At 58.8% G+C, this 23,897-nt stretch overlaps 1 protein-coding gene across 2 annotated transcripts in view; it reads left to right on the forward strand.

Annotated features, from left to right (window-relative positions):
• Window positions 1-23,443, forward strand: part of TAFA5 (TAFA chemokine like family member 5) — a 177,216-nt gene extending 153,773 nt beyond the window's left edge. Inside the window, exon 4 of one of the 2 annotated variants that reach the window (XM_086404315.1) lies at window positions 21,374-22,294. In XM_086404315.1, coding sequence (XP_086260441.1) covers window positions 21,374-21,382 — 9 coding nt within the window. In that variant the 3' untranslated portion in view covers window positions 21,383-22,294. Of the gene's footprint in view, window positions 1-21,373 lie in introns of both variants that reach the window. The other variant, XM_086404316.1, reaches the window with a different exon arrangement.
• Window positions 23,444-23,897: the final 454 nt, after the last annotated feature.

Here is a 23,897-nt window from a genome sequence, read left to right on the forward strand (position 1 = left end):
GTGGAAACTCGTGACGCCAAGAGCACTTTCCCAGGAGCCACCCTGGACGTCCGAATTCTGCCTGAGCCCAGGTGTCCCCGACCCCGGAGTGCATGGTGGTGAGGTACGGACAGGTGCCCAGGGGGCTCCCCTGGACACCAGGAGAGGTGCCCAGTGGCCTATGGGTCATCACCCCGCATCCCCCATCTTGTCGTGAACCGGCCGTCACTGGGCCGGGCAGCCAGGCTCTCTGGCCAGAGCAGCCCGCACGCAGGGGCTCAGGCTCTCAAAGGGCATTCAGGGGGCACTTTGCAGCTGCCCGCGCCAGGCTCCCCCCACCGTGATAGAGAGCAGAAGGCATGCTTCCCACTTGCGCACCCTGGAGATGCCTGGGTGGACAGGGACGCGGGGCGGGGACACAGTCCACCGGGTGGGGGTGCGGGTCCCCAGCTCGGGGCGGGGGCAAGGCTCCCCAGCTCAGCGCAGCCGCAGAGCCAAGTGGGGCAGGCCCATGACCTCGGGGGCCCCGGGGGACTTAACTCCCGAGGAACCACTGGCCGGGCCTGCCCTCAGACCCCTGCCTCAGGGGCCAGGACGCAGGGCCCCCCGCCTATGGTATGGAGGCACTGGCCCAGGGGCTGTGTGCCCCGCGGGAGCCTGAACCCCCAGAGGCTCACGCCCGTAGGACTCACAGCTGCACGCCTCTGGGCCCCGGGAGGCCAGCGCCAAGTGTGGAGGAACTTCCTGAGATGTGAGACCTGCCCACTGCCAGGGGTGTGGGCAGGGCGTGGGGCCTCTCTCCAGCAAACCCGGGGCCCCAGCTTCCCAGGCTACTGTGACCAGTGACCACGCTGGATGACCCACAGCCACAGAGAGCTTCCCTCACAGCATGGAGGCCACAGGTGCAAGGTCAAGGGTCCTGCCAACCTTGAGGTGTGCCTGTGGCCCTGGGGGCTCCTGGGCTGAGGCCACATCCCCTACGAAGGCGCCGGCTCCTCTCTGGGCATCTGAGCTCCCCTCTTTCCTCCCATAGAGACACCAGCATCACATGTGGGGCCCACCTTCCGTGACGGGTGATTTCATCCCGAAGTCCTTACCTCACTCCATCTTAAGGACCCAGTTCCAAAGAAGGTCGTATTCTGATGTTCCGGATGGACAAGAACTTTGTGGGGGCGCCCTATGCCACCCACCAGCCTGCCAAGCCCAGTGCAGAAGCTTGGGTGCTATGAGCTGGGGCCCAAGGCCCCCTGTGATGCCCCCACCCACCTGTCAGGGTTCAAACAGCAGGATCCTCAACGGTGGGAGGAGAGAGAGGTCAGACACGCAGAAGCTGGGGGTGGGGGTGAGGGGCTCAGAGGAGACCAGAGCCCAGGCCGCAGAGAGGAGACGGCTCAGATGCAAGGCACCCGGTGAGCCCGCCAGGCTCGCGGCCGAGGGCGCTCGCCCCCGCCACGCCCGCGGCGGCTGCTGTCTGTATGAGGCTGGAGCTTCCTGGAAGCACGACGTATTTCAAGAGCTGTGAGATGCGGGGGTCACATACCTGCACACACCACGTGAAGTGTGTATCTGTCTTTGCAGACAGCACCTACCTGTGTGAGTGTGTGTCTGTGTAACAGAATTTGTTAAAACTCTGGCAAATGTGTGGGACATAAAATTGAAGAGGTCTCATAAAGCCAGGAGGAGAACTTAAAAAAAAAAAAAAAAGAAGAAGTAGGAAGTACGAAAGAAAAAAAAAAAAACATTAGAAGATCGATTCAGGGGGTCTAGAGACTATAAGATCCAAAAATAGAGACAAATGAAGAAGGAATTATCAAAGAAGTGTTTTCTAAAGAAATTCCCAGGACTCAAAGCCTGGGTTTCCTGTGTGCAGGGACTCACCGCCGGCGGGAAATGAGTGAAGAAAGCCCCGTCCCAAGGTGCGTCAGCGTGAAATCTCAGGCCCGTGGAGATGAAAACAGCATCCTGAAAACTCAGAGGGAAAAAATAGGTCACTTACAAAGATGCAGACATCAGAGTGGATCTGGCTTCTCAGCTGAAGCGCTCGGAGCTGGAAAACAGCAGCCCAGACCTTCCAGAGCGGGGAGCCAGTGGATTTCCACGCCAGCCCAGAGTCCACGGGCGGGGGCAGGGCCACCAGCCTGGAGTCCGTAACTGGGACCGTCCTCCCAGCTTCAGGAGCCGAGGGCCCGCTCCCCGCTCCGGGAGCCCCGTCCTCCGGAGGCTGTAGATGAAGTGGTCCACGCGGATAAGGGTGAAGGACGCGGGGGACCCGGGACACCATGCACCCCCAGCACAGCCCACGGCGGCCAGACAGGCCCCAAGATGGCCCCTCCACGGAGGACAGTATGGGCCATGAAGAAGCTTCCAGAAAGTTGTGGGCTGACCCCGCAGGCACGGGAGTCAGGCAGTGGAGCCCCTGGAAGATTCCCCAGGAAAACGTGAGGGGAAACCATCCCAGGATGCAGCACAGAGACTTCTGTGGCACCCAGGAGGAGGCGAGAGGCACACGCCGGGTGCAAGGGGTGGAAGGAGAGGCGAGCGTTGTGGGGACAGGCGACCCCGTCCCGACCCCTCCTGGCCGCACCCAGATCAGAAGGACCGAGACTCACTGAGGACAAAGGGGGCAGCATCCCCGTGGGGGCAGCGTGGAGGCCCCCGAGCAGGGAAGGTAGTGGCCGTGGACCTGGAGGGGAGCCCAGAGGCCCTGGCAGGTGACATCCGGCTCTGGGTGGCTGACCCCGCGTTGGCTGAAGGATGTGGTTCAGGGTCTGGGGGCCCTGCACTGCGCCCTTCACCCCATCCCCAGCCTCCCTGGGGGGCCGTGCCTTCTCATTGTCCTCAGAGTGCAGCCCAGCAGGGCTCTGGGTTTCTGACTCATCCACAGGGTTCCCCTGACCCTCCCAGGCTCCCCCCAGGCCCCTGGACACCCAGGAGCTCCCACCGCCTTTCTGATGCGCTACAGTGTCTGCAGGCGTCGCCCCTGCTTTGCTGTCTCCTGTGTGAGTCCTTCCCTCCTTCCCTGGGAAGCGGGCTCCTTCCCCGGTCAAGATGGCAGAGCCTTGCCCCCCTGGGCCAGGACTTTGGGGGGCGTTGTGTGCGCTGCATCACTCCCCCGACCGGCATCCTTCAGGCCACGCTCCCATCACAGCTGAAGGCCTTCTCCCCCACCGTCTGGCCATCCGTCCACCGTCAGCCCAGGTCAGCCCGCCCCGGGGCCCCTGGAGCAGTGGACTCCGTCCCCTTCACGGAGGAGCACACGCTCGGCCTGTCTCACGACCCGGGGCTTCCGGCCCCCAGCCGCCCTGCTGGGTGTGGGTTTCCACGGACGGGACTGTCCCAGCACGGCCAGGGCTCCTGCGGACGTTTGGCGACGTCACGTTCCTCTCTGCTGCCAAGCGGGCCAGCCAGCAGTTAGAAGCATTTGTCGCTGAGCCTTCCCTTTGTCGCAGTTCAGTCGCTCAGTCGTGTCTGACTCTGCCACCCCATGGACTGCAGCACGCCAGGCTTCCCTGTCTTTCACCAACTCCCGAAGCTTGCTCAGACTCACGTCCACGGAGTCAGTGATGCCATCCAACCATCTCATCCTCTATCACCACCTTCCCACTGCTCTTCTGAGAATGAATGAAACGAAACTGATTCTGAGCCGGGAGCAAGGTGCCATATGGCCTTGCTGAGCAGAGACCGCAGTGAGCTGCCTTGGGGCCGTCTTTCCTATTTCCTTGGGGAAGAGGTGGGCCATCCTGAATTCCTATCGGTCCGCCAGGCGTGTGTCCTGAGACCCCGAGAGGCCCCACCTGCCCTGTGTGCCAAGGGCTCTTCCTGGACCTCCCAGCCCTGGGGGCTTCTCGTCTGCCGCCGCCTGCCCAGTGCAGCCTCAGCAGGCAGGTTACTCGGTGGGAGGGCTCACCGGCCCCAGGGCGCCGTCTGGCAGGCAGGATTCCTCCTGAGGACTCTGCCACACCTGGGCCGGCTCTCTGTGTCTTCTGCTTCCGAGAAACACACGCTAGGCATCCTCTGACCTGGTCCTGGGTCCAGATGCCTCGCTGCGTCCTGGGAGGTGCTGGAGCAGAGAGACGGGGGTGGAGGGGGAGGTTGGGGTCCGTGCAGACCCAGCTGCCCAGCAGGGAGGTTGGGCTGCAGCCCTCCTCGCTGTGTACAAGACACCCTCCCAAGGGCGAGAGGCCTTCGTGCAGGAGGTCTGGGGTTAACCCGTCAAAAGGCAAGCAGATGGTGCGTCCGCCGCAGAAGGAACTTGGTACCTGCCCCTCACAGATTCTTCCTTCTGCCAAACAATGAAAAATGCCCCTTCGTGACTCCAATCCCTGTCTGCAATCCATTTTGTGTTCATTCGAATCACTGCTATTCATCACAGCGATAATAGCGGGGCATTTTAATAGATTCCGTGTATAAACGCCAACGTAGGTGGCGGCCGGGCACCACCGCGCCGTGAGCACTGACACCCTTCACGTCCTCTGCGGAGACGCGCCCCGAGCCGGAAAGCAGGTCTGACCGAGCCACAGCGTTTCCTGGGCGCTCCTGGCCCGCTCTGAGACGGGGGGCGTTTGCTGCGGGGGCTCTTTACCGTAATTGTGCCGCGAGCCTCAGTGTTCTTCAGAACAGTTCTTCGATTTTAAATACTTCAGTGGTGAGGATTGAAACGGGAGGAAGCGTGTCCAGTGGAAAGAGCCAGTGGGCGCTGGACGGGCCACTGCGTGGGGCTGGGTGCTCCTGACCCCACGGAGCTAACAGGCTAACAGGCTCCGCGAGAGAGCAGTGGGCCAGGGTCGGGGTCAGCTGAGCTCTGCCCGCTCAGCCAGCCCCGGGGGGGCCCTCCCCTCGCACCGCACGGGCCGCTGGGTCACGTGATCAGTCCCAGTAACCCCAGCGCCTCCTGCGCTCCCCCCTCCCCTGCCCTCCGGCCCTGTCAGCTCTGTGTTGGACGCTGGGGCACAGCACTCATAGCCCCTGGATCTCAGGGCGTCAGCAGGCGCCCCTCAGGAATCCCTGGAGGGGCTGCTTCAGGGGCTGTGGGGATGCCCGGTGCTTGGAAGGTGAGGTCAAGTGGCTGCTGACCAAACGGATGAGAATACTGTCTGTAGAACCTGGGGCGGGGGTAGGGGGCAGCGGGCACTGGCCAGGTACCCGAGTCCCACCGCTCAGACGGATGTGGGGGCGGGGATCTGAGAATTCCAAAGAGTCGCAGATCTCTAGGAGCCTTAGGGAAGCCTGAGGGCGTGTGTGCCCACAGAGGAACCTGCAGAGAGCCCTCCTGATGATCGGGACAGCGGTTCTAGAGTGAGCAGGCATCACTCCCAGCACACTGCCCATTTCAGCCAGCCTGCACGCTGGCCACAGCTGCCCAGGGCCTTCCACCTCCCCCTGGCCCTCTGCCCTGGTCAGGAGTGCTCCTGAGGTCCTGCAAGCACACAAGTTCCCATCTTGTCCACGTGAGCTTTTGATAAGGATGGATGAAGTTCAGAGTCATCCCCAGTTCCCAGAAGAGCTGCTTGAGTTAATACTGTTTGTTGATTCCATGTTTCATGAACTAATTGGGCAGAAATCCTGGCGAAGTCATCGAAAACACAGCGTTTTCCTGCTGGTTTACGATGTCCTTGTAATCTTACACATGGCGTTTCATCGCCTGGTGATTTATTTTTTCATAAAAGACAAAGGTAAGCCTGATCCTTCTTTACTGTTCTGTGAAAAGTCAGATCATACATTCAAGACAGAAGTTAAGTCAGCGTGAGCACAACAGAAGTCATCAGGGTGGTGACCTTCTTCCTAACCCAGCACGGCTCTGGTTCCGATGCAGAATGCCAGGCTCCTGGCATCCGCTCTGCCTGCCCCGGCCTGACCCTCGTGCCCGGCATCTAATCGCCCCAAACCCCTCCCTGTGGTCGTGTCTTCCTGCTCTGCCCTCTCGCTGCGGCCAGGTGTGACCCCCGTCCCCTGCCTGGCCCCGCCACCCACGTGGCAGCTCTGATGGCTTCTGGGTGCTGCAGTGGGCGTGAAATACAACATTTGGCACAGACGTTTGTTAAAGATCACTCTTGAAAAATGAAAAAGAAGGATTTGTGTCTCAATCTAGATCACTTTAAACGTCAGCTCCGCATTGAACAGACCCACTGGGTGACGTGGCTGCTGGGCCGGTACCACGGCTGCCATTGCCATCCCCGCCGTCCTGTCCCCGGGTCTTCTCGCCCCCCGTCATCCCCTGAGCCAGAGCGTGAGCTCAGGCTCACCTGGACCCGTGTGGGATCACACCTCCCGAGCCCCCCTGTTCTATCCAGTCCTGTTCCGGGGCCATGCCCAGACAGGCCCGTCCCCCCACCCTCCGCCTGCAGGCGTGACAGGTGTGATGCACAGGCAGCCTTGCAGGAGCCACTTTCCCCTCCGTGAGCCTCAGCTTCCTCAGCTGTGGGAGGGGAGCACGCCCCCGTTCCACCTCACAGGTCCTGGGGTGTGGGGAAAGGGAGATAACGGAGGAGAAGGCCACCCCCAGGTATGGAGCCTGGGGTCCCTTCCTCATGCTTGGACCTCACCTTGGACCTAGAGACCCTGCCGTGGTCACAAAACAAGCGGGCAGAGGTGGAGCCTGCCCACCAGGGGCGGGGATGAGGACGGGGGAAGCTTCCCTCTGTGAGTACACGGCCCCAGCAGCAGGAATAGAGGATGCCAGCGTGCAGGTGAGCCCCGGCAGGGGCAGTTAGCCAGAAGAGCCTGTCGCCTGGGGCAAGAGAAGCCTGCCCAACACACCAAGGCTGTGATGTTCCCTTCATCCTTCCTTCTCAAAAGTCTGCCGTTTAGACAGAAAACCTGACCTCCCAGATGGGAACAGGCCCCCCTGGGAGCTGCCTTTGGTGTCCAATGAAGATTCGGGGTCTCTGCACATCGCCCCAACCTTCCAGGCCAGCCTGGGGCAGGCAGGGCCTCCCACAGCCCCAAGAATTAAGAGAATCAAACTTGCTCATCCCAAGCCTGCTGACACATTCCCAGGTGGGATCAGCCGCTGCCTGTTTAAAAAGGAATCTTAAAAGCATCACATCTAAAATATACACAGAAGGCTGTAAAAGAACGCCAGCTCTCTGTGGAAGGGAATGCTTTCTGGAGACTTAAAGGCAGATTAGCTCTGGAAATAGGCTCTGCAGTAAATGTGAGGCTTCTGGGAACCATCTGCTTGTTGGCATCAAACAGATACAAGAGGCTGTGACCTCTGTGACCCAGAAGCAAAGAGCCTGGAGGAAATGGCAGCCTGGGATGAAATGCAGGCAAGCACCCAAAAGTTTGCAGGACTAAGTAGCGGCTGAACACAAAGGGACCCAAGACATCAGAGTGGACTGAGATGTGTACAGAAGCTGCAGATGGCAGAGGTGTCGCTGCAGAGGATCAGCGCAGGAGCGTGGACCAGAGCGGACTGAGATGCGTACAGAAGCTGCAGATGGCAGAGGTGTCGCTGCAGAGGATCAGCGCAGGAGCATGGACCGACCTTAAACCAAGCGACGCTTCATAGGAGATGCAGGAAATTAAGCCAAAGAGAATGTGGAAGTGGATGCCACTGGGGGAAGCCACATGGTGAGAAGAAGGCCAGCTGAAGGTGAGAAGAGAGGGTTCTCAAGAAGCTTTGCGGAGCCAGGGGAGCCCCCAGTTAAGGCAGAGCAAAAGCCTCCGGAACTCGGCCGTCCACAGCAGTATCTGGACTTGGCAGAATGAAGGGAAACTCTCTAATCTCCCAGGTTGGATTGGAGAAAAAAGCAAAAGCAGTAGGAAAAGTCCATGGACCTCCCTCCAAAGGCACAGAGAAGCTGCCTGCAAACTGTGAGACCCAGCACCAGAGAGAAGAGCAGCACCATCTCCAGGGTTTTGCCGGAAAACAGTTTTGTCTCTGTTGTCGTTCAGTCGCTGAGTCATGTCCGACTCTCTGCGACCCCGTGGACTGCAGCTCGCCAGGCCTCCCTGTCCTTCACTGTCCCCCGGAGTTTGCTCAAACTCACGTCCATGGGGTCGGTGATGCCCTCCCGCCATCTCATCCTCTGTGGCCCCCATGGGGGCGGTGATGCCCTCCCGCCATCTCATCCTCTGTGGCCCCCATGGGGGCGGTGATGCCCTCCCGCCATCTCATCCTCTGTGGCCCCCATGGGGTCGGTGATGCCCTCCCGCCATCTCATCCTCTGTGACCCCCATGGGGTCGGTGATGCCCTCCCGCCATCTCATCCTCTGTGGCCCCCATGGGGTCGGTGATGCCCTTCCGCCATCTCATCCTCTGTGGCCCCCATGGGGGCGGTGATGCCCTCCCGCCATCTCATCCTCTGTGGCCCCCATGGGGTCGGTGATGCCCTCCCGCCATCTCATCCTCTGTGGCCCCCATGGGGGCGGTGATGCCCTCCCGCCATCTCATCCTCTGTGGCCCCCATGGGGGCGGTGATGCCCTCCCGCCATCTCATCCTCTGTGACCCCCATGGGGTCGGTGATGCCCTCCCGCCATCTCATCCTCTGTGGCCCCCATGGGGGCGGTGATGCCCTCCCGCCATCTCATCCTCTGTGGCCCCCATGGGGGCGGTGATGCCCTCCCGCCATCTCATCCTCTGTGGCCCCCATGGGGGCGGTGATGCCCTCCCGCCATCTCATCCTCTGTGGCCCCCATGGGGTCGGTGATGCCCTCCCGCCATCTCATCCTCTGTGGCCCCCATGGGGTCGGTGATGCCCTCCCGCCATCTCATCCTCTGTGGCCCCCATGGGGGCGGTGATGCCCTCCCGCCATCTCATCCTCTGTGGCCCCCATGGGGGCGGTGATGCCCTCCCGCCATCTCATCCTCTGTGGCCCCCACGGGGGCAGTGATGCCCTCCCGCCATCTCATCCTCTGTGGCCCCCATGGGGTCGGTGATGCCCTCCCGCCATCTCATCCTCTGTGGCCCCCACGGGGGTGGTGATGCCCTCCCGCCGTCTCATCCTCTGTGGCCCCCATGGGGTCGGTGATGCCCTCCCGCCATCTCATCCTCTGTGGCCCCCATGGGGGCGGTGATGCCCTCCCGCCATCTCATCCTCTGTGGCCCCCATGGGGTCGGTGATGCCCTCCCGCCATGTCATCCTCTGTGGCCCCCACGGGGGCGGTGATGCCCTCCCGCCATCTCATCCTCTGTGGCCCCCATGGGGTCGGTGATGCCCTCCCGCCATGTCATCCTCTGTGGCCCCCACGGGGGCGGTGATGCCCTCCCGCCATCTCATCCTTTACTTGTGAGTTCAGTTCTATCTCTGATTGTGGTTTTGGACAAAATGAAAAGGACAGTTTTAAATTTGCAAGAATTTAGAAAGTGTGCCATTCACATACCTTTCCTGAAAGAGTCAATAAAAGAGGCCCTGGAGCCATCAAAGAAATATGAATGAGTGGCTGATGACTGTAAAGGTCATAGGCCATAGGTAAGGTCACTGGTGACTGGATGCCAATTAACTACACAGCGCTTAGATGTAAATCATTCCTATGATGGGGGTTACACAGCTGAACACAAACTTGACAACACTATTACTCAATGCACTCCATGTATGGTGGAGAACATTTTTGTGTAATAATAAACTGATTTGTGACTTCTGATTAATTTAACAGAGCTGCAGGGGGGCGGCTGCAGAGGAAAAGTCACTGAGTGTCTCTTTGTGGGAAGAAGGAACAGCCATCACTAAGGAAATGGCTTAGTCATTAAAAGTGCACTTGATTAACGTAAAGGCCACCACTAGTAGAAACAAGAACATGGTTTCTTCTAAACCCGTGTGGAAGGAAAGCAAGTAAGCCTGTGTGTGAGGAAAAGAACCTCGAACGGAGCAGAGAGAGAGGCTGTGGAACCTGCTGCTCAGGACAGAACCGCAGCATCAGCAGCGACAATAAGTGTGAACGGGTTAGTCTCCGCTGCCAAAAGGCACAGACTAAGCAGGGTGTTTTTAAGAGTCAAACGTGTTGCGTTCTCGGGGCACTCCTACAAACAGAAGTTTAAAAGCAAATAATAAAGATACGAGGCAAATGAGTGGAAGAGAAATCAGTAGGTGAAAGTGTGCTATCACTCAGTCGTGTCTGACTCTTGTGACTTCATGGACTGTAGCCTGCCAGGCTCCTCTGTCCATGGAATTCTCCAAGCAAGAATACTGGAGTGGGTAGCCATTCTCTTCTCCAGGAATCTTCCCCATCCAGGCGTCGAACCTTGGTCTCCTGCATTGCCGGCAGGGTCTTTACTGTCTGAGCCATCTGGTAAGTCCAGGTAAAGTGGAACAATGTGGTGTCATATATTGATATATATGTGCACACGATTATTGACACAAAATGACTCACTACAGTTCAAACTAGTGGAACTGTCACAGAAACCTTTATGTACTGATTAACATAAGTTTATAGAAAGCAAAATCATGAGAAATGCTGGGCTGGATGAAGCACAAGCTGGAATCAAGATTGCTGGGAGAAATGTCAATAACCTCAGATATGCAGATGACACCACCCTTATGGCAAAAAGTAAAGAACTAAAGAACCTCTTGATGAAAGTGAAAGAGGAGAGTGAAAAAGTTGGCTTAAAGCTCAACATTCAGAAAACAAAGATCATGGCATCTGGTCCCATCACTTCATGACAAACAGATGGAGAAACAGTGGACACAGTAGCTGACTTTATTTTTGGGGGCCTCCAAAATCACTGCAGACGGTGACTGCAGCCATGAAATTAAAAGATACTAGCTCCTTGGAAGAAGTTATGACCAACCTAGAGAGCATATTAAAAAGCAGAGACATTACTTTGCCAACAAAGGTCCGTCTAGTCAAGGCTATGGTTTTTGCAGTAGTTATGTATGGATGTGAGAGTTGGACTATAAAGAAAGCTGAGTGCTGAAGAATTGATGCTTTTGAACTCTTGTGTTGGAGAAGACTCTTGAGAGTCCCTTGGACTGCAAGGAAATCCAACCAGTCCATCCTAAAGGAGATCAGTCCTGGGTGTTCTTTGGAAGGACTGATGTTGAAGCTGAAACTCCAATACTTTGGCCACCTGAGGCAAAGAGCTGACTCATTTGAAAAGACCCTGATGCTGGGAATGATTGAAGGCTGGAGTAGAAGGGGACGACAGAGGATGAGATGGTTGGATGGCATCACTGACTCGATGGACATGGGTTTGAGCAAGCTCCAGAGTTTGTGATGGACAGGGAGGCCTTGCGTGCTGTAGTTCATGGGGTCACAGAGAGTCGGACACGACTGAGCAACTGAACTGAACTGAAAAGGAGGAATGTGCCAGCCTTCTTTTCCAATCATGATACCATGTATTTGAAACCATACCTCTCAAAATAATCATAATCCGAGCAACCAGGGCCTTCCTATAATTTGTTGGTCAAGGATGAAATAAAACACGAAGCCCCGCCCATGAGTTTTGTGCATGTGAGATCAATCTTCCCGCTTGATTCCCTGGCAGAGCAGCCTGATCTGCTTAACTCAGAGTGCATGGCCTTGCTCTCTGTGTTTCCATTTCTGCATCTATAAAAATGGGCAAAATGCTATTCCCTGACTCCTAGGGCTGCTCTGAAAGTGTGAAAGTGTTGGTCGCTCAGTTGTGTCCAATTCTTTGGGGACTCCTGATGCGACTATAGCCCACCAGGCTCCTCTGTCCATGGGATTCTCCAGGCAAGAAAACTGGAGTGGGTGGCCATGCCCTCCTGCAAGGAATCTTCCTGACCCAGGGATTGCACCAGGGTCTCCTGCACTGCAGGCAGATTCTTTACCATCTGAGCCACCAGGGGAGCCCCACCAGGGCTGCTGTAAGGGTTGAGACAGGTAGAACATGAGCAGCATTTTGTGGGGCTGGCACTTACTGGACGATACAGTGTACACATCTGAGCTATTGTTAAATCTCATTTCGGATGTGATGAGAACAGCACAGTGCACCTGTGGGCACAGGGAAAGATGGACTCGTCAATACACTATGGCTTAAATAACTTTATTTTTAACTCAGAACAAAAATGAAGAACCCAAGCTATAGAAAAAGCCACCTTCAAAACGAGAGGAGAAAAGCTGTGAAGATGAAAAAGAAATATTAATGATTTTTTTTTTAAAGACAGGGAATTGATCGTTGCATCTCTGGAAAAACTATACAAATGCATTTTACTTCTGTCATGTGTAGGTTTTTTAAAAGTTAGAGCATAAACCTGAAAGGGAGAAAGAAAAATCAGCCTGTAATGTGGCCTCAAATTATTCAGGAGCGTGTGCAGAGCTGGGCCCCTGATCACGACACATGGAAATCTGATTAAATATATCATATTCTGGGGGCAGGGGGAATTATAACCAAAGAAGTAGGCAATGTTAATGTTTTCCAGTAAAAGTTCCAGATGTTTTAACTGGCATGTTCTTGGAAGCGTTCTGCACACAGGTGTCTCTTCCCCAAATTGGAAAATGCAGTGAATGACCCTGTTCATTTTAGGGGCTGGTGAAACCCTGATGCCAGGAAGGTCCCCACAGTTAAAGTTCGCAGAGTCCTTTTGTTCAGTAGAGAGGTTTGAGTCTGTGATGAGGGCTGTGTGCCCTGCCAAGCACTGAGGTCCTTCAGCCAATGCCCGGGGCCCTCTGGGAGTCAGCACTGTTTTCAGGGTGCACATGCTTCTCAGGGGATCCCTCCCCTGGTGTGAGTGGTGATTGGGTGATCTTATGCTGGCACTCACATACAATGACAACCTGCTGATTTCTGCAGGCCTTCAAAAGAACCCAGGACAGTCCCCCACACAGTAGATTGATATGAGATGCAAATACACTTTAATATTTCAGAATCAGGTAGGACAAGATCTGTCAGGAGATCAAATATAACACGTGTTCTAATTCAGAAGATGCGGAAAAAGACAGCAGTCAAACCCTGTATTTATTCCTCAGAAAAAATATCACAGGAGCGATGTTTGCAGCCCTCCAGGCTAACCTGGAGGAGAAGGTGGGCCCTCCCAGAACCCGGTGTCCCCCTGGAGCCAGGGCTGACGTTGCACTACACGCAGGCCCCACCCTGGCCCTCCTGGGCCGAGGGCCAGTGGCTGTCGTGAGGCTGGCCTACAGCCCCCCAGGACTGATTACTTTTTGGAAGTTCTGGCAAAGGCACTCACAAAACTATTTGATATGAGAAAATGCAATGACTATTACCTACAGAAAGTAAACAGGTACTTCCTAAATTCTGGAGGATCACCTGAATGCCTTGAAAATGAATTAAAGAATTTGTTAAATTAGACCAATGAGGAACATAGAAGTTTCTCTACTTGTGTTCAACTGTAAACTGTCATAGACAGGAGCAAGCTCTGGTCTAGATCAGAGGTCAGCTGACTACCACCTGCTGGTCAAATCTGGCCCCCTACCTGTTTTTGTAAATAAAGTTTTATTGGTACACAGCCTGGTTTATTCACCTATATATCATCTAGGGATGTGTTCTCACTGCAATGGCAAAGCTGAGTCTTTGCAGAGAGACCTTACAACCTGCAAAGTTGAAAATGTACACGAACTGGCCCCTGGTAGCATGAGTTTGCCAGTCCCAGACTAGACTAATAAAGGCTCAACAGTCCTGAGGCCTGGGGCACAGAGTCAGCAGTCGCTTAAACATGGGTCATTTAGGAGGTGAAAACAGGAGGTGAGGTGTGTAGGCAGCTTTAAGGAAAAACATGCCCACTGGCTCGTGGAGGAGAGACTGGAAAAAAGCCTTTGTGTTCTTACCTCCAGGCAGCTATGTGTAGAAAGCATAACGGTTTCATTACAGTTAATAAAGAAATGAAAGTGAAAGAGAGGAGAGCTGCATTAATGGCAGGAACAAACATAAAACAGCTGGGAATAACTCCAGTAAGAAAAAGCACCTATAAAGATCATGACAAAGCCTCCCCATGGGAAACTTACAAAGACTTGCAGAGATGGATAGAAAGGTGTCACACACTTTGATAAGGTAGGGATTGTCTAAATATTATGACGTTGTCCTTTCAAACTTGATGTTTGGATTTAATGCAACTTCAATCAAATCTCCGATGAGACTTTTCTGGAACGTTACAGAGTGATTTCAGGCCTCCTGTCGGGTGGGACTCAGCCACAGTGTGGAATGGGACTCTGGGACATGCCCCAGTGTCCACCTCCCGCTGGGGAGCGACATGGGGGTAAAGAAGCCTTGTGAGGGGGTCAGCGCTGGGCAGTGTGGCTGCAGCCTGGTTCTGCCACCCACCCACCTCCTGAGTCCATAGCGGGCCCTGCTCATGAAGTCAGGACCCAGTCACCACCCACGAAGACGCTCACTCTTCCGAAGCTCTCTCTGATCCGAGGACCAGACCACGTGGCCGACACGAATCCAGATGTTGGTACCACGGACGGGGGAGCGAGGGGGAAGGGGTGGCCCATGACACGGATGCTGAGAACACCCGCTTTATATTTGGGGGAGATTCAAGTGGGATCCTTACCTCACCCCTCATCCCAAATTAAATTTCCTTTGGATTAGAGACTAAGACACCGGAAACCATGAAGTGGCTGGAGACGAGTCAGGGGGGCATTTGAGTTCAGGAGGAAGAAGGACACTGAAGGCCCAGCAGCCTGAACACAGTCAGTGACCAGCAGTGACGGCAGACACCCCCCGGCGCTGTTCTGAGCACATGCCCAGGGCCCCCGTCCAGGCCAGTGGTCGCCATGGGCTGTCGTCACCCCGTTTTACAGCCGAGGCCTCTACAGGTCACCCGTCCAGGCCAGTGGTCGCCGTGGGCTGTCGTCACCCTGCTTTACAGCCGAGGCCTCTACAGGTCTCCCGGTGACCAGGAGGCCGGCACTGGGCCATCCTCAGGGGCAGCCCCCATACCCCGAGCTTCTGAAAGTCAAGCTCCCCTCCACGAGGACCGAGGCCCATGGAAGGGGACTGGTTCCCAGCCCAGGAGCGGGCAGCAGGCAGACGGGATCGCAGCTCGGGGTAGAAACTTCCTAAAGCGTGAAATGTGGATGGGACGTGTGACGAGAAGTTCTCCATCAGGGGTCACAGCGCAGACGGCGCGGCTCCTGGGGCTCCCGGGCTGGGTCCCATCTCCTTTAGCTTCACTCTGGAGCCTCACAAAGGACGCTGGGAGGCGTGTGAATTTGCCAGTCTTTCCGGAAAGTGCTGGAAAGTGCTGGGCGGTGCGTCATCGAGAGAGGTGCACGTGTCAGCGCCTTTGGACAGCGGGCTGGCAGTTGCTCAGAAAGTTAGATACATCCACCCCGTGACGCAGAACCCCTTTCCTGGGGGCTCTCCGGGATGGTATGGGCGTGGGGGTCACTGCTGACGGGTGTACTCTGGGGAATGTTGGCAGGTGTTCCAAGTTGACCATGGTGATGGCTTCCCGGCTCTGAACGGACCAAACCGCAGACTTGACCCCGTCGAAGGGCACCTCGGCTGTGAGCTGTCCCTCAGTGAAGCTCCTTTTAACAGATGGACGTGGATGGGTATTTGAGCCAGAAAGTGTTTGGCCGGATCCTCGGCCTGCTCCCCAGGCTCCTCTGACTGACAGCCGCCTGGTGGGGCCACCGCACCCTCTGCTGACACGTGTCCCCCTGAGGATGCGGCCTGGGTCCAGCAGTGACTCCCCACCCACTGAAAGCGGACGCGGCAGGCAGAGCGGGGTCGGGGTTCCCCCCTGAGCTCCCCGGGCACGCGGGGCCCCGCACGCTGTGGACAGCCAGGCGTCAGGGAAACTGCCTGATGCCCCTCGGAGGACCCCCCGCCATGCCCTGTCATCTCCAGAATTGCTGGGACTTCGGGACGGTGGGGCGGCTGCGAGCGATGGTTGGCCAAATCTGCCGGGCTCTCATTGCTGGTGTTGGTGGAGCCGGCGGGGAGCGGAGGCAGAAGGGACTTCAGAGTCTGCCGGTGCCCAGGGACAGAGCAGACAGACCAGAGGCCAGTGTTGTCAGACCCCCTGTGGAAAAGCCGAGCCGGCCCTTGCAGGGGCAGCTGAGTGGGTGGGGAGGTCCAGGACTGCCCAGTGCGGCGCTGGAGGGGGCTGGGGCGGGGACCCGCCTGCCGTCTCAGCCTGGGGGCCCTGTCCAGGCGGTGCACCCCTGCAAGAGCTGGGCAGTAGCTGAGCAGGATGTTGCCGGGGTCCCGGCCTCCCTCGGGCGGAGTGGAGGTCTCTCTCTGCCGCCTCCCTCTGCCTGAGGCCAGGCACTCACCGCCTGCTGGGGAGACAGGCCTGCAGGACCGACGCGGGGAGAGAGGTCTGCGGTGGCCCCAGGAGCCCCTGGTGTGTTACAAGCGCTGGCTCTCGAGTCTTCTCCGTCTCGTTGTTCCAGTGGGACGCCCACGCCAGCACTCAGCCCCTCGCGGCGTTTCACACACAAACACACACACACACTCACACACTCACGTCGCTTGTCCCCCGAGGGCCGGTTCCACTGTGACCGGTGCAGCATCCTCGCCCTGGTGAGCAGGTGCTGAATCAGCTCCTCTCCTCAACACGCAGGGTCTGCTTTGCCAGGGGAAGGCCACTGAGACCCAAACGAGCTGACTGTCCAGTTCATTCACATTCCCGCCTCGGGCTGGGTGCCGGCTGCCCTCCCATCCTTTGCCGGTTCTTGACCAGCCCGGCCAGAGGTGGGGCCTGCCTCCCCTGGCCTTGGAAGGCCAGTGGCTCGGGGTGATTGAGGCCACGCAGCAGCTTTGTTAGCCAGAGACCCCAGGAGGGGAGACCCACGGCCGGTGCTGAGCCCGGGAGGGCAGGCGTGGTCACCTGAGTCCTCGCCAGGGGCCAAAGTGTGAGGGTAGCCGGAGAGGGGGCCCTGAGATCAGACTCAGCTTCTCCCCATCTGCTGGGGCCCCAGACCCGGGCCTGGGGGTGCCCTGGGGACGTGATGTGCACAGCGGCCGTCAGTGTCCCCTGCCACGGGGCGGGTGGCCACCCCACACGGCTTCATAGGCACGAGGGCAGTGTGCTGAGGCTGCGGGGCAGGGACAGAGCTGCCCGCCCAGGCGTCCCCTGCCCCCGCCCGGCCGCCTCCCCTCCCTGGCCTCTCTCGTCAGGGGCATCGTGGAGGCCTGGCCCTTCAGAACCGGCTCGACGAGGTCCCACAAGACCACCACAGCCTGCAGCCTCCAGGACGGATTCCCAGGCACGGGCCGTGCCTACTGCGTGTCATCACTGGTGTCCCCGCTGGTCAGGGGCATTTCGTGTGACCGTTAGGGGCTGTGGGCTCCAGGGGACGAAGCCCTTCATTCCCTGTCCCCTGGGAACCCTAAATATCAGGAGGCGGCATGGCTGTCACCTTCTTGGTGTCCAGCAGCCCCTGAGGGAGGCAGAGGGGGGTGCAGGTGGGGTGGGGACAGACAGCTGTGGAGGCAGCTGCGGTGACCAGTAGCTGTGATCAGGGCAGCCAGACTGGTCCCCAAGGGGCAGGCGAGGAGGGGGCCCCGCTGTCTCATGCCAGGAGTCCCCGGGCCACGGGCTGCCCTGGCCTCTGTCTGCAGCCCCACCATTTGCTGTGTCCCGTCTCCGCCCTGTCTGCCCCAGGTACCAGCCGCAGCTGTGAGTTTTCACCAGGACTTGGGTCTCCAGGTGGCTGCCTCCCTCACGCCTGGGCAGAGGGGGCCACATCTGAGCATCTGTGCCCCTCTGGGAATGAGTATGTCCCTCCCTCCTCGCGCGTCTGGGACCTTCTGGGTTCAGGGCTCAGTTAACAGCACTCCTCACGTGTGAGGTCAAGAAACAGTCCCAGAGCCTCAGTCACACGGCTGGCTGGGTGTGGAGGGGACGATGCTCAGCCTTTCCAGAAGCTTCTCCGCAGTAACAGGCTTCGTGGTCAAGCCACTTCGCGCAGGCCACCGTCATCTCGTGGCCCCATGGTTTCCGTGTCTCTGCTGTTCAAGACCTCTTGCTCAGGGCGTTCAAATCAGAACCTCAAGCTTCCTGAACAGAAGATTCATCCAGACCTAGAAGGCAGTGGGAACTTTCAGAGGAACCAGTAACACAGCTCCGTGGACTCCTGGAGCTGGAGAGTGTCCCTGTGTTTTGTGAACAAAGCTTTATAGGCTCCAAACACCGAGAAAAACCAACTCATCACCTCAGAACACGTGCTTCCCCGGCTGGTGGGAGAGACTCACCTGGACGGGAATGCGAGCGGGTCCACAGCGCCAGCTCAGAACAACCCCCAGGCGCATAGACGCGGAGGGGACGCCAGGCCGGATGCCCCCCTCCAGGGACACTCAGAACAACCCCCAGGCGCATAGACGCGGAGGGGACGCCAGGCCGGATGCCCCCTCCAGAGACAGACAGACAGCTGCCCGAGCTCCTGGCGGAATGGAGCCCACAGTCCCGCCAAGCCTGGGGTCCCAGTCGCTGACTCCGCTTGTCCCTGAGCAGGTGGAGGCAGGGGCCCTGGGGCTGAGACCGCCAGCTCAGGTCTGCCTCCCTTCTCGTTTGTCACCGCCAGAGCTCAGGCATGTGGTCCCCAGGTGTGGGCGCAGCCCGCCAGGAGATCCCGGGGGTCCCTGGGGGTCTGGCCTACTGTCTCGAGGGGCCTGTCCCCAGGGAAGGATGCTGGAAACCAGAGAACCCACTTCCCAGCAGAGCAGCCTCCCGCTGCCTGCAGGGGCCAGCCGGCACCATGAGGACCAGCGCAGGGCCCTGAGCAGGGACCCCGAGACGCGCCTCGGCCATGAAGTCCCTCGCCTGGAAACGCATCTCTGTGGCCAGACGAGCCCTGTCGGCCCCGCCGCAGCCGGTCCCCGGGCTCCTGACCGCCTTCCCGGGCTGCAGACCCGACTCCCCAGCCTCTCTCCCGGTCACTGGGCCTCGGGACCAGCTGGCAGTCCCCACCCATGGGTGCTTCTGGGTGGGCCGGGCCTTTTGTCCCAGACGGACACCACCTCTGAGGACGTCAGGCCGCCTGTCCATTCCTGATAGTCAGGCCAAGGCCAGGACCGCTGAGCCCAACGTCTGACCACAAAGGCCGCAAACCTGTGAGCCCCCGCCTGGCCGGTCTGGCTGCAGCCTCCATCTCTGGTGGTTCTGGGTCTGCCTCCCTCCCCCACTCAGCCTGGGCCCTGCCGCAGACAGAAGGGGACTCTCTGGGCTCGGGTGGAAGCTGGACGGGCCCCCGTGTACCCGTCCTGGCTTCTGTCTCCAGGCTGGGCCCTTGTCGGGGGGACTGGCCGGAGCAGACAGGGGCCTGGTGTCCTTCCTGCCCCACCCACCTGCCCGCCCAAGGTCAGGAAAAGCCAGAGTCCGGGGGTGTGGGGGAAAGCAGGGGCCTCCTGAGGATGGGGGAACCTCTGGGACAAGCCCTAGGACGGTGTGTAGACTGAGTCGCTTTAAGCCATGAGGGCGTCCCGAATGGACTCCCAGCCCTGCTTCCCTCCCAGAAAAGAAAACCTGGGTGTCCGCGACACGGCACAGATGTGAACCGCGGGTGGACCAAGCTGGGCGGCAGGCCCACGGGGCACGTGCCGGGGCCTCTCGCGGGCCTGCCCGTGATGAAACACGCGTCCTTGTTCAGATCGGGAAGAAACGCAGAGCCCGGCCAGACGAACTGGCACAGACAGGCGCGTGGCCGGGACCCCGCTGGTGAGCGTGTTCCACTCCTCTGGCCGGCACGAGGAGTGAAGACGAGTCCTCAACCAAACCCTGCCTCTTTTCGGTGGAATTACGGGGCGTGGGAGCCTCTGCTGTCTGAGCTCGCAGACGTGAGAAGTAGCCCCCCAGGCGGGGCTCAGGGGGGATGCTGAGACAGCCCGGGCCCTGCCCGTCTGTCCTGGGGTTGGCGCGTGAGCATGGACGTGGCCAGGGGTCGCCGACCCCTCGGACAGGCTGCCGGCCTGCGTCGGACAACGCGAGCTTTCATGCCAAGCCCCAGCCTCATTGTAGCTGTAACACAGAGCATGTGAGCTGTTACAGAGTGCAGAGGAAATGCAGTAATGTTATCAAAATATTTACCTTCGGGTATGGAAACGTGGGTGGGCTTTTATTTTCTTTTTATGCTCCAGTGTTTTCCCATTTATCCACGAGTAAGAATTTATACAACTTTCTATGTAGAAAAAGTGGGCTCAGTGCTTCCTTTCCTGGTTAGCTCCTCGAGCTAGCCTGTGAGTGAGCGGGCTGGATGGTCTCGGTCGTGGACGTGACTGGACAGGTCAGGGAGGGGCAGCTGCCCTGGGCTGTGGGCAGCAGAGCAGAGGGTGGGCCTGGACGCTGCCTGCGGGGTCCTGGGCAGGTAAGGGTCACCACGGCACACACAGGGGCCTCTGTCCAACTCAGGAGAGCTGGGGAAGGGGTGCTCGCTGTGGATTAGGGTCAGGGTCCCGGGGCTGCTAGGCAGCTGGTCAGATGGGGAGAAACATGCAACCAGGACCCTGCACTGGTCTGGACAGTGACCCCCCGCCAGGACCCTGCGCCGGTCTGGACAGTGACCCCCCCAGGACCCTGCAATGGTCTGGACAGTGAGCCCAGGACCCTGCCCCAGTCTGGACAGGAAGCCCAGGACCCTGCGCCGGTCTGGAGAGTGAGCCCAGGATGTGTCCCACCCTGGCCCTGCTCCCCACCCCCTCCTGGGCCGGGCCTCAGTCGGCAGAGACACAGGGGCTCCGAGCGTCTCCCCTGCTGCCCGCTCTCATGCTCATCCCCCTCTCCAGTGGCACATGGAGCTCCCCTCGGGGCTCCTGTCACTCTGGACACGCACCCACAGCCCTGGGGTCCCACACCAGCCCTGCTTCTGCAGCCCCTGGGAGGCCCCATCCTGCCGAGTGGGTGGGCCCGGCGCGGACGTGGACACTGGGCAGGAGGCTGCGGGGGTACCCCGGGGAAGCCTCCTCCCCTATCCTGTGTCCACTGTCTCACCCGTGATGCTCCCGCTGCAGAGCAGAGGCTGGGGACCCCGTCCCCTCACGGCGCTGACCTGGCGTGTTCTGTCGTGTCCCTGAGATGCCCCAGTGCTGCCTGGGGGGCTGTGCACCCATCAACCAGCATGCACACCCCAGCTCTGCATCCTGCCAGGGGCTCTGTGGGGGTGAGGCACCCTTGTTTCCAGCGCTGTCCTCTGTGCAATTATGCAGCACCTGCTGTGTACACGGTTAAAGAAACAGGCCGATGCCACCCAGACCCAAGGACCTGGCCAGCACAGGGCGGAGGACAGGCAGTTCACACCAGCAGCTGAGAGTTCCAGCACGTTCCTTTGTCACAGCCAAGGGTGGGAGGCAGGGCCCCACCCGGAGGAAGAGGGTGTTCCCAGGGACTTCTTGTGACAAGCATAGCTTTCTCCTCCAGTTTGGCTCTGAAAACTAGTTTTTTTCCTCAAGAAGGTCTGCTGGTGTCTTTCCAGCATATTGTCCGGGTGAGGCGAACCTCGCGGGGTCCCTGGGCTCCTGCTGTTCCCGACGGGGACTCTTGGTGTGTGTGGAGGCTGACGGCTCTCCTCTCTCTGCTTCTCAGGTCTCCTGACAAACACAGCCCCAGAGGGGCCCCAGGAGCGGCCCCGGCTCCCTGGAGAGTCCACAGCTCGGCCGCGGTCCTCGGCCCGTCGTGGACGCCACCTACCCGCTGCCATCCGCCCACGCTCCATTTCTCTAGCCCGTCAAGGACAGCCTGCTTCCTCGGCCGCCCGTGCTGAGTCTGTCTGGCCTCCCCCAGGACTCGGGCCGGGGACACACCGCGGGGCCGTGTCGCCGGGCACCCCTGGAGCCTGGCCTGGCCGCCCTCCCGGCGTGGACTCGGAGAAGGAGGAGGACGAGGCTGCAGCCCTGCCAGCCCGAGAGTGGAGGACAGCGCCGGGTCCTTGGAGGACTGAGTCTCGGACGCAGACGTGGCCTCTCCTCGAGCCCCAGACTGTCCGAATCGCTTTTATTTTCTTATCCTTTCAGTATATTCAATAGACCAAAGAGCAAAATCTATTTTCAAGTGGACTCGCCCTCACCATCCGAGTCCCTGGGTTTGTGTACCGGGGGGTACACGGGGGCAGAGACGTGCCTGGGCGGCCCCCGCCCCACGAACACTGCGGGCCTTGCCCCCGCCCCGCGCGGCCAGAGGACGTGACCGGAGGACATGTGGCCCGTGATGTCCCCACGCGGACCCCACGGGCACGCCTGCCGGGGACCACAACCTGCCGTGCACACCTGCTCCTCTGTACTTAGGTGGACCTTCTCCTACTAAAATCACTTTCTGTTTTAACCAGTTCGACGCGCCTCTCGCCGCCCCATTCAGATAGCGGGACAATCCAGGATCCGCAAGAGCATGTTGGGTCTCCCATGACTGCTGTCTCATCTGACCGCCCTTTAGCTCCAGAAAGCAAATTAAAGAAAGCGAAAGTAACACTTGTTTGAAAGAGATCATTAAATGTATTTTGCAAAGCCGAAAGTTATATATTTAACAGTTTTTATATGTTGTATATTTGTAGAAAATCCTATTTAACAATTCATGTGGCAGCCCCAGCCGTCCCTGAGAGGCAGGCCGGGACAGGGGCCTCCCAAAGGGTCTGGGGTGGGTGTTGGGGACCTGCACCCCCAGACACAGGGGCGCTCAGTGTGCGAAGGGGGCAGGACTCGGGGGCAGCGGGCTGAGGGCCAGGTCCGGGCAGCACAGGCACGCTGGTCGGCGACACAGAAGGGCCAGTGGCCTTTCCCATGGTCTGGGTTGGATCGTCCTGCCTCCTGGGCCTCTGTCCTGGGAGTGTCCAGTCCCTGGATCACGCCTGTTCCGACCAATTTTGTTTCCTGTTTTCTTACCCCTCTGACGTTCGCAGACCTGGAGGGCAGTTGGCAGCCGACCTCGTCTTCCCAGTCGGATGCCCCCGTGATCCCAGTCTTCATGCCAGACGGCGGAGACAGTGGGGGACGGGCTGAGCCCGCGTCTCCCGCGTCCCTCCTGCGAGGTGGGGTCGCCAGGCCCACGGATAACAAACAGTTACGTTTACCTTCCCCCGGCCGCCCTGTGCCAGACCCCTTTATCCTCCTGAGTTTCAGCTGAAGTATACTACCTAAGAGTCCAATTAACAGGAGCGTTATGCTAGGTCTATGCTACTAAAAAAAAAAAGTTATAAAAAATCTATATAGAACTTGTTCCAGCCACCCATAGACTAAAGATAGGAGAGAAACTCCATTTATTTAAGACCCATCCCAACGTCCATGAGTATTTAGTTACCTTCGGTCACCACAGATTCACGGGCACGTGTTGTCCTGGGGTGAAAGAGATGGCTGGGCTTGCGTTTCTCATCACAGAGGAGGCAGCCGCGGGGTGCTGCCCCACCCCAGGCTCCTCGGCCCGGGGTCACTCCAGGAGTGGGGAGGGAGGCCTTGGGGGGGTCCCCGGCCCAGCGCACCTCTGCCCTGCCTGCCAGCGTCCCCACCACCTCCCCCCGGCCTGTTTCTTTCAACAGTGGGTGTAGACACCTTCTGAGGGCAGAGACTGGGAGTTTGATATGTTGCAGCATTTTCCCCTTGTTTTACAGTATTCAATTTTGTGTTGATTCAGCTAAATTATGAAAATAAAGAGAAACTCCTTTGATAAGCATGGCTTTTGTTCGCTGGCCGCGGTGTCCTGGGAGGGGCTTTCGCCAGTGTGGCTGGCAGAGACAGAGCTCAGGGCACAGGTGGTGACAGGGCCTCCTTCCCAGGAGGTGGGCCCCGTGACCAAGTGCAGGCGAGAGCCCTCCAGGCATTTCTGGACCACACGGAGGCTCCCTGATGCCCAGCCCCGGGCGGGCGAGCAGCACCTGACCGGTAGCTAATGCTTCATCCCCGGCCAAGCCCATGGGAAGGCTGACGGCCACCTGCCTTCACCCACACCGGGGTCTGTGAGCCAGGCTCTGCTCATGCCCCCAGGCCCAGCTGCAGAACCCTGCTCGGGGCTCCAGAAGGAGACCCTTGTCTAAGGCCCCCCTTTCTAGGGGAATCTGCTTGGACCTCCAAGCAGCAGATATCGGCGTGTTCCAAATCGGGCAGGCTGTGACCACCAGCTTGCA

This window comes from Bos grunniens, chromosome 5, assembly GCF_055505025.1.
Source record: "Bos grunniens cultivar Pamir isolate PY7600 chromosome 5, Bosgru_T2T1.0, whole genome shotgun sequence".
NCBI lineage: Eukaryota > Metazoa > Chordata > Mammalia > Artiodactyla > Bovidae > Bos > Bos grunniens.